The sequence below is a fragment of the Cynoglossus semilaevis genome, unplaced genomic scaffold (assembly GCF_000523025.1).
Source record: "Cynoglossus semilaevis isolate Cse_v1.0 unplaced genomic scaffold, Cse_v1.0 scaffold261, whole genome shotgun sequence".
NCBI classification, from domain to species: domain Eukaryota; kingdom Metazoa; phylum Chordata; class Actinopteri; order Pleuronectiformes; family Cynoglossidae; genus Cynoglossus; species Cynoglossus semilaevis.
This window is the reverse complement of record NW_007585133.1, coordinates 114923-125827: the sequence shown is the minus strand read 5'-3', so window position 1 is coordinate 125827 and position 10905 is coordinate 114923. Positions and strand designations below refer to the sequence as shown.

At 38.0% G+C, this 10905-nt stretch overlaps 1 protein-coding gene across 4 annotated transcripts in view; it reads right to left on the bottom strand.

Moving 5' to 3' along the window:
• Positions 1-6081: 6081 nt before the first annotated feature.
• LOC103398856 (EGF-like repeat and discoidin I-like domain-containing protein 3) overlaps positions 6082-10905 on the bottom strand; it is a 116925-nt gene continuing 112101 nt past the window's right edge. For all 4 annotated transcript variants that reach the window (XM_017030947.2, XM_008337605.3, XM_008337604.3 and 1 more), the window contains one exon: positions 6082-8868. In XM_017030947.2, the coding sequence (XP_016886436.1) occupies positions 8719-8868 (150 nt within the window). In that variant the 3' untranslated portion in view covers positions 6082-8718. The remainder of the gene's footprint in view (positions 8869-10905) is intronic.

Below are 10905 nucleotides of genomic sequence, written 5' to 3'. Positions count from 1 at the left end.
AACAACAAAATATGACCTGATGTCAAATTAAACAATTTTTATGTAAAAATGTCTCGTAAAATGAACAACTCGAGTGGATTATATGGCCATCTGTGATTAAAACATGAAAATTAAAAATAGAAATACTTCACCTCCACCAAACAGACTTTGCAACACAATCCAGCAGGTGGCATGCCAACAGCCTTTCTCAGCACTATGAAAAGCATGTTTCTAAAACACATTGGTAGCAGAAAAGCAACCAAATGTAAAAACCTAGGCTCAAGACTCTTATATGTACATTATAATGTACATATAATGTACATAAACAAGACCCAATGGCCATGAATATATATTTTTTGGTTACTGTATTTTTGCTCTTAGTGACATTGCTGTCTGCACGGCAGCTGATGCACTGGTACCGCTGCCATGCTGTGTGTCCAAAGTCTCATCAATGAGCCACTGGTGACGGTGACCCATCAAGCATCGTGTGAGGTTCTTAATATCACGGTGTTTCTTATTTGTAATTACCGCGACAGCCCATACGCTAAAAGGCGTTTTTGTTCTTTTTTTGTTTTTCACAAGGCAGATATTTTTTCTAGAAGACAAGCTATGGTTGTATGTGTGAAACCACACGTTTAGTCTATAATTATCCACCTCTACTGTTCTGGCTGTTTTTATTTCCTTTGGCTCTGCTAGCATTCCTGTAGGAGTACACTATATCTTTTTTAACTTTTCCCCCAAGTAACCCATCATATCAGAGTGACTCTGCAGTTGGCCCTGTCAGAGCAACACACAGGCCCAGAGCAGATGTACGTCCCTCCTCCCATAGTTTATTTAACTGCCATACCACATCTTCATCAGCAGCGGCGGCGCTGATGCTGATGTTGAAACCCCTCATTAGTGTTCCACTACACTGTGATTGCTGATTGACCAAATTGATGTTGCAGGCATCAGGGCTAGTTTGTCTTTCCTATCACATCCTGCTCCTTCTGTCATCCCCACTTGTCTTTCAAGTTTGGTTTAGTTCAACTAAAAATAAAATCAAATAAAATCCTCACCTAGCTTTGTTGTCTTCCACATCAGACTCAATGTCATCACTCCTGTATATATAACCAACTGAATTAAATTTCCTTTCTCCTTCGGACCATTAGCCACGGTTTTAACCATGTGGTCATTCCCTCCGTTTTGGCAGTAAGTTTTAATGAAAGGCAGCATCCACTGGCAGAGATGAGAAGCTAAATGATTCAGAAAATACTCTCTGAACTGTAACATTTCGCCCTAATGGCAGACTGAGCTTTCATGCCAGTTAACTGTGCTCTGTGCCATGTCAAATATATACATAATAAAAAATGGAGCAAATGCAAATTGGACGATTCTTCAAATATTTTGGCAACAACCCAAATCTTTATTTACTCATATAAGTGACAGGGAGGACGGATGATGAGCACACTGTTTTGACACAGATTTGAGTTTTGAGGACATATTTATTTCAGTATTTCTTTTGTTGGCTGTGCTTGTGTCAAAAAGATAAAGAAATGGAGGCTTCTGTTGAGAATCATCCTTGGTTTACCCTCACTGCACAACACTACCAGCTTGTGGGCGTGGCCTATATCTGGGTATATGTTAGGGCTTGAAGCAGTGAAGACACCACACCTGTATAGTTATATCTAACGGTTCACTAGGTCTAATGTGGTGACCCCTGACCTGTAAAGTGGTAGCGAATAAAATATGATTATAATTAGCTGCATATTTTAAACAAAGAAAAAAAGGAAAAACAAGAAAGAAAGAAACAAAGAAAAAAGAAAGAGATTTTAAAGTACTTTATTGACAGTTGATGATGCTGATGCTATCAGCTGTCAATAAAGTACTTTAAGTTTAACTTTATTACTCTTTGTTACTTTATCATCTGTGTCTGTGGTACATTCACAAGTAAAATGAGCTTTGTTTGTTTTAACTCTAACAAACCCACACGAACTCAGTGTAAGGTTGGCATTGCAGACTTTTAGTGAAATGATCGGTGAGGGTCAATGCAAGTTTGGTTAAATTAAAAGCTTCTTAAACAGAATTCTAAACAGCTTCCAAACATTATTTATTAATGATTAGGAGTGGACACTGATATTGAAGAGAGAATTCACCAGGAAAAGAAAATATTTGGCATGTAATCCTTTAAAATCCTTCTAAAAAGGGGAAATATGTATTATTGATTGTCAGTGAAGTCAATTATCATATTAAAAACATATTATACTCAGTTTAGTACAGCATTCATCATCTTAGGCCACTTACTATATGAGAAGAGGCAAAATGCACCTGAAGTAAAATCCACAGTCCCTATGATGGGAAGGACGTTCCTTCTGTAGCAAATATATTAATCCTAATAAAGTGACAATCCCAAATATGTTATTTATTATTTTTCAAATGATGGAATTATCACAAAGAAAAATAGGTAAATCTATCACTCCAAACTTATTGTGCATTTTGTACAAAAAGAGTTTCTTCAAAATGTCAGGGAAGCTGTCTTACTCAACAATATTAATCAGTCTACAGTCTTGCTTGTCGCTCATAGACTTATATACTGTCCTGAGGCCTCCACAAACACATGCTAGCTGTTTAGTACTTTAGAATCATGAACAATATAAACCATCAACTGACCACCTTTGTAGAAAAATGTCCCAACCACAAATGACACGAGTATCAAAACCACAGCACTAGAATCTGCAGGGGTTTTTGTCACAGAGGGATCTGGTGAGGAGAGGGTTAAAGATCCTGCCTAGATTTTAACAACTATATTATTAACACAAGCTGGAAAAACTCCTCCTGTTGTTTGAAAATCAGAAACTGTACTTCAAACTAAGTAGATCAAATCCAAACTTGCCACCATTTTTTGAAAACAGCCAGGTAGGAGAAAATAATGATTCTGTGATTCCACACTAGCCAAAGTCCCACAGGGTTTAGGCCATGATACAACCCTTGAGTGAGAGAGCTCCCTTATAACATATTTCATTTAGATATCTGCACATCTATTTCTTAACTTCAGGTTCTGTCTTCATGTGCAGGGCCAAAGAGCTTCGACTGTCACAAGCAAAAATGCAGAGTGAGTCGAACGGACCATGAGAGATTCTGACCAAAACTTGGGCTTGATCCTCCAGAGAATTTTTTTTTTTTTAACTGTGACTTGGAATCTGTCACTGCGATGTCAGTGCTCCAGGCTCTACTTTATAGAACAGGTCAGAGCACATTTATGTCTAAGCTTTAAGGAAGTCATTGAAAAAGGTGGCATTTCCAAGCTCTGGACTGTTATGTTCCTCTTGATGTGGCCTGCAGGCTCACTGGGGCCTGGCTTATGTATCTTTCATGGGCTCAGGAAACGAGAACGTTCTTTACACCTCCATCATGGAGACACATTATCTTTGAAGGACAGGAACCTCATCATCTCAGAGGTCTCATTCATCAGATGCGTTATCCTCGTCAATATTATGACGTGAATTTTATCCTCACTCATTGTCTTTGTTTGCTTGGATTAAATGTAGGTGATGTCTAGTATCTGTGTTGACAAAGGAGGAATGCACTGAGCTGAAAGACTTAAATTACACTGAGCAGAGCTAGTAGTACTGTAGTTAATAGGTTTATAATGCTACAGGAAAAATTATTTCTTTTAAAGAAATCTTTAAAGAATATTTTTTGTGTGCAGGAAAACAAAACCGCACACTCAGCATTCCTTTATGCATACAACAACAACAACAATTAAAACATTACCAAGAAAAAAAGACAAACGACCAATTGTTAACAGCCTTGCTAGATGCTCCTTACTTTTACAAAATGCTGTGAGCAGATCCACACGTCACTCCGTGAATGGGGATAAGCGGAACAGTGGATCCTAAATTGGTCTGAGCGCATGCACATTCTCCAAGAGGTTATGTAAAACACTTAAATTTGCCTGACTTCCGCATATGTTTCCATCCAAAATGCCTCTAGAGCAACCTTGTGTTCATGAATTCTTCTCCTGTTATCTCACAAGGGTTGCTGGTTGCATCCCATCACTGAGGGACCAGCTGCAGCATCTCCTGCTGCAGAGTTGTGCACAGGCATCACACTGACCTCAATACCAATGTGACAAGAGTTAGTTTGATACTTTCAGGATTTTCTCTTTTTCCCTCCTGTAATTTATGTCCCACTTAACATTCTACAAGAACCATAACTGAAACCCAAAAATAACATTAACATCACTTTTACTGTGGAGGTGAACATTGCACAAAGAACTGGCCCAGTTCTGCCAAAAAAAGAAAAAAAAAAAGAAAAGAAAACTCCCTGAAGACTACACAAACAAGATAACATGAGAGATATCGCCGGGCACTTGAAACTCGTTTGCCCTCAATACTCATTGTGACAAACACAGCGGCACAGAGACAAATTCAGTCCATATGATTAGTGAGACTATATATAGCTGTAACACAAATGCTCTGCATATGAAACGCTTGGTGACATGTTTAATGAAGATAAAGTGGAACCTGTGTGTGATTCTCTGAGTAACAACAGTGGCTTTGTCCCAGTGTGGTTATCACAGCTTCACCTTATGTAACGCTGAGATCCAACGGAATCTGTTTTTTATTCCAGTCAGTTGATCTCTGGGAAATGAGGCTGAAATAGTTGTCCTTCAGACAAAAGTATGTTTGAGAGATAAATGGTAGAAGCATCTGACTTTGATGTGTCCGTCAATATCCGTCTCTTTAATCATGATGACCTTGCTTTTCTACTGTTAGAGGACACAGATAGGCAAAGCGGATAAATCCAAAACAGGATATTCCTCATGTGATCGTGCAGATATCCGTCCTCAGGGGACACGGTAAAAATGTACAATGACTTTTATAACAACATAAAAAGCCGTTGTCGACGTTAGTCTGAAGCCATAGCTCAAATTACATAAATATTTATTAATAATGATCACAATTAATTAATGGATTTACTACACAGCGAGTATTTGTGAAACCTAGTATTAAGTAGCATTTTGTTTGTTCCATTATTTTTGTTCACAATAGAAAAATTAAAGAAAAATTAAGGACAAAATAATCAGCATTTCAAAACATCCAAATGACCATAATGAGGCTACATCCATCTCACAAACCTGATTGGCTAGTTAGGCTCAGTTGAGTTACCCAATCCCCAAAGCTGATGTGTCAGTGGGTGTACTGTCCTGGAAAAGCTGTCGGATGTGGTTTTTTGGGTGCGCCTCATCAAACACCGGCGAGTGCTGGTACTGCACCGTGACTGTCTTGCACCTTACCGGCCATTGGCTCCGCAGGAGAAGGAGCCAGGAGATTTGAACTATCCTCAACCATGGGTATCATCTAGCATGCACCGTCTTCCACAATATCTTAGAGACTATGAACTGGGTAATTAGGTTGCTGGGGACAGCTAACCACTTAGGTGGAGGCAATGTGACAGTTGGGGAATAATTGGTTATGTGTTTTACTGTTTTACTTTTTCTGACGGTTCTTGGGTTCCTTGAATGCACCATCTTATAGCGCACATGTGTCTAGTGTTTGTGTTCCATGTTGTTAAGCAAACTGATTTGAGAGTTCTGAGATGGTAGGTCAGTTCTGCTCCGATGGTTTTGGTGTGCGCTGTGGCAGCGCTGATTCTAGGTAATTAATAAACCACTTCCTAATAAAATCACAAGCTGCCTTTGTTTCATTTTACCACTCCACTACAATATGTATTATTATTTATTGAAAATATTTAGTTTGTCATTTAAGAATGAGTTGCACTGTAGCATTTATTGAAATGCTTAATACTTATTATTGAAATGAGGGCGGCAGCTGTGGCTCTCATCTCATTTGAGTTGGAGACCCCTGGTGTAGAGTGTGGAAAACATCACATGATTAAATATACTGGGGAAGAGAGAAAATAAGTCGTAAAATATAAATAAAATAATAAATTATCTTAAAGAATGATCACAAGATTACATTCTTTGCATTACTAATTTGACCTTGATTTATTTTAAATTCTGAGTTACACATATCCATATCATTACATCATCAGGCCAACAAAACATTACACTAAATAGAATAGAAAAAATTAAAATAAAACCCAACAAATGTGTCTTTCTTTTAACAGATGTTTATTTGTCAAACTGAAAGAGTTTTTTGTCTGAAGCAACATCTTTTTTTTGACTGTACACAGATCCTCACTCTCCTCCTCAGGCTTAACCAGCACAATAGGTACATTTTTTTAGATAGTGATTGACACACAGACAGAGGAGGCCCAAAATAATAAGTGAAGTGCAGACACAGAAACACAAAGACCGGTGATTTTCCACTTTGCACTTCTGGGCCTTGAGATGAAGTCTTACGATGCACGAGACAATCGATGCTGAGCACAAAGCAAAAACTATTAGATCTGTTTGGATATGCTGGGATACAACGTGCCAGTGGACGTCACTATGATAGGAAATGATCAAAGTAGTTGCACTGCTCCCTCATTGGCTCTAACATACTCTACACAGATATGGAGAAAAAGTTGGACAGTTAGACATAGTTCTATCTAATTCTTTTTGAAAAGAAAATCTGTTATCTGTTATTACAATAAAAAAGCTAAGAAAAAACTGATTTTTAATGTATATGTTTATACATATATATTTTTTTTTCTTTTTGCCAATGACTCTCTGGAATGTAGGTTACCAATTTACAGCAATCAATGTTCTCATTTTTCATCAGAAGAATGATTCTTGCACTTTAGTGCAGATAAAATTGGGCAACAATTACTCTTTACCACAGCAGCAAATTATATTGTTATTTGCTCAACTGGAATGTCTTTTGACTTAAAACGCTTTACGTTCTGCTTCAGTTTTGTGGTGAACACCTCTTAACAAAAAGAAATGTCCAATAAATGTGACAGTAACTGTTACATTACATTTTTACTGACATAAAACAGAACTTTAGCCCACAGTACTGAAACACTCGTGAGTGTTAGCGCAACTGAAATTTCCAATTTCATGGATCAGAAACACAACTTCTATACGGAGGCGGCCATATTGGATTTGTTGGCACATAGTGGAGGTTTTTTCTATTTCAGTAAAAACTAAAGCCCAATATTTGCTCTTCTTGATGCTTGATGAGGACCTGTGATGTTAAAACACATGTTACCTCACCACTCTATTACCCCACCACTCTATATCCTACCCACTGCCATGGGCACTATCAGCAGCCCACAGAAGTAGACTAAACTTTTATTGTAGCACCTAATTTGAGGAAAATAAAGAATAACTTGTATTCCCTATCAGTAATCCAGCTCTTTTTTAAAACCATGTAGAATAGACTGTAAAGGCTTTTGCTGCTGTATAACCAGGGATAAAGTAACTTTTGGACATTTTTAATCTCCAGTCATTTCAATTCAATACAACTAGCCAGTGGACCTGGGAACATATTGTTACATGTTAATGAATTGTTCTTAAATCATGTATGATCCTAAGGAATCAACCCCTACAATAACAACAAGACAGGTCATGGATCATCATCACTCTGGGTTTGAAACATTACATATAATTTATATATTCCTCATAATGGATTTTTTGAATTGAAATTCTGCCGACTGTAAGTAGGAGTGAATATGGATGATCTTTTAACATTTGGACTCTTTATTTAGGGACAAATTGAAACTCACCAATCGCCTATTTAGCAGTTCCCCAAGCACTAATACAAAAATGTTTTAATGAAGAGACAAGACATTTTTGACACGTTGCTAATCTATCCTGAGCATTATTACTGATTCAATTCAGACCCCCCCAAAAGAAAAAGAAAAAAAGTCCATTAAAATACATTAGTGTCCATCTCAGCTCTGAGAAAAGAACAACAAAGATGCACATAGAGTAAATCCTAACACACGTAGAAAACACATAGCAAATACAGATAGTCTGTAAGCCTTATTGTCAGTGCTGCAGATCCATGTTCCACTGTACATGTTCGTCCGTACATGTCAGTCATCTTCAGTCAGCTTTTTTGCAGTGTGATTTAGTGTTTCAGAAGTATTTAGAAAGGCAGATAAAAATAGGTTCCTAAATTAAAGTCTTTGACGTCAGGGCTAGTTTTTTTTGAATATTTGAATTATTTGTCATAATATTGTACATTTATAATTTACTCACCATGCAGTTTCAACTTCTCTTTTACATATAATACAGGAGCAGTAATAGTGAATTGATTGGTGTAACAATGTCAGCGTCCATTAAGGGGTAAAAGCATGGCTTGAGTAAAGTGTGGCAGCTGAAAAAAAAGGTTTAATAATGTTAGTTGTCTACACTGTGTTTGTATAACTTGGTTATGATATGGAACGGGTTAATTATGTCCACTGAATCACGGCAGACACATTTTAAAAAGTGACACTGTACAATAGCTTCGATGGTGACTAGTTAAAACCACAATGAGACTCACCGCTCTGACTCCACCCCTTTATCCCAACCCCCAATGTATATTACAGAAATGCATTCCAAACAGGATGACAACTCTTCAAGAAATAAAAATAAAAAGACTGATCTTACACCTTAACCCAAAATGACAAATGTGAATTTAGGGGCAGGTTGTACAAAAACCAAAACAACAACCTACCACAATCAAACACATATTCTTGAAAAATCCATTGGAAATTGATTTCTTTTTACAGGCTGCACAGTTTATTTTTAAAATACTGGATGGGATTTTCCAGCAGGGGATGCAGGGAACAACAGCAAGTAATATGGAGGGAAAGGGGCTTTCACTCGTCCTCTGTGCATCCGAGGATTTCTGCACGCATGGTGATCCTACCATACCATGACCAGGGAAGAATTCGGATCAGCCGGGCATAAATGGGGGGGTTTATCACGTTCTTTCTGTGTGTTTCATTGTCAAAGTTTCCCTGGAATACCTGTCAGAAGAAGAGCAAGGAAATATTTTCATTAAATCATCAGAGGAATAAAAATGTAATTAGAGCTGCAGAAACATTCCAAAACAAACAAACAAAGAAAACACTTTCAAGTCTAAATGTAATAAACAAAACAAAACAAATCTTATTCCACCAAAGCAGGTACAGAGACTTTTATTCCTTGGTTTTCTTAGAATACCTCGAAGGCCACCTGCTTGAACAGGTAATGAAATGCAGGTAATCAGAGCTTCAATTCAAACAGAGCCAATAAAGAGTACAATCCCTGCACTCAGTCCTATTCTTAGTGCTGTTATTTCATGCACCATGCTTTCCTCTGAGAATATTTCTCTTGCAGAACATTAAAAGTTGTTGTGGCAGCACAGTTGCAACTTCCAACCTCACAATCAGGCACAGCAAACACTGCACACCGACTGATATGATTTCCACCCACATGTTTTTCAAGCTTGTTTTGTTTGGGGTTTTTTCCCCTACATTTTACATTCATTTATTTTTATTCTTTGTAGAAGCAAAAATCAGTTTGGACAGGGACATGGGAAAAAAAAGAAAGAAAAGAAATGTAACTCGTGCTCACAATAAAGTATATCTAAAACGTTTTGCGACACATACATACAGGGTAATACATTTTAAAAAACAAAACAATCATGTACAGTACGTACGGTTGGGAAATCTAAGATACCGGTATGCTATGTGTGACGTACTGTATATATGGTGGGCATTTAATTAATGTAGGGTAACTCAGTTAGACACAGGAGGGCACTGTTGTTGTTGTTGTTGTTCGACTGTTGATAACAGTGTAGGGAGGTTCGTGAAGGGTAAATAGGTATATACGTAAATCATGCTCATCCTTCATCCTCCTCATCATTCTGAGCCGTAAGCCGTCTTACGTGTGTAGCGCGGCATGATGACGTATTTGTCCACTCTGCTCACCAACTAGTTCAGGTATGAAATTTGTTTTTAACGCCATGTTGGAATGATGGAACAAAACTTTTTGAATAAATTTATGGGAGGACGTTGTGAACCAAGGACGGACAGAATCCCTTATATGTCATGACTGATAATAAACCTCCATAAAACCACAGCATCGTTTTTTCTTGTTTTTTTGTTAAATCCACACAATGTATTGTATATATACCATATTTTCCGCACTATAAGGCACACTTAAAAGCCTTTTATTTTCTCAAAAATCGACAGTGCGTCTTATAACCCGGTGCGCCTTATGTATTACTTCTGGTTGTGCTTACTGAGCTCGAATTGATATTATAAGGCCAAACCACACAGTGCATCACACATTATGGCACACAACTGAAGCACACTGGGAGCCAACAATGACGTTTAACTCTGTTATCACAATTAGAAGATGCTCAACAACAATTGTTACAGTATGGTTATGTAACTCAAATCCGTGCAACGTAGCGCCGAGCCTCCAAACACTCGGAGACGGAGTTCTGTTTTTGTGTTATCGATGTATGGTGCGATTCAGGTCGACTAAGATGCATGGCTGTCGATATTTTCGAGGTCAAAAACTTTTTATTTCTCCTTTTTTATCAATACAGGAAAATCACACACTCTCTCTGCAAAACAACTTCCGCACGGAAAAGTGTCAAAACAACAACACGGTGACCAACCAGAACAAAATTAGTGACAACCGCCTGACTCTGGAGGGGCAAACAACAACAACAACAGAGTCCTCCAGTGTCCAACTTAAGTCACTACCATTTCCCACAAATCTCCATCCCTATTGATCCAAACGCGCCCATCTCACCAATATTGTCAGAACCCAAGTGAAGCAAACTAGTTCGGGGCTTGCCATCATTCTGGGTGGATTAACCACAGAATTCCAACCGTGAATGCCTGGGCTAAGGTATCAGGTATTGTTCTCCCCTTTAAATCTTCTCTGAAGACTGGCAACATGGGAGCCTCAAAACAACTGTCAAATGACCTGAAAACAAAGATTGTTCAACATCGTGGTTTAGGGGAAGGATACAAAAAGCTAGCTCAGAGATTTCAGTTGTCAGTTTC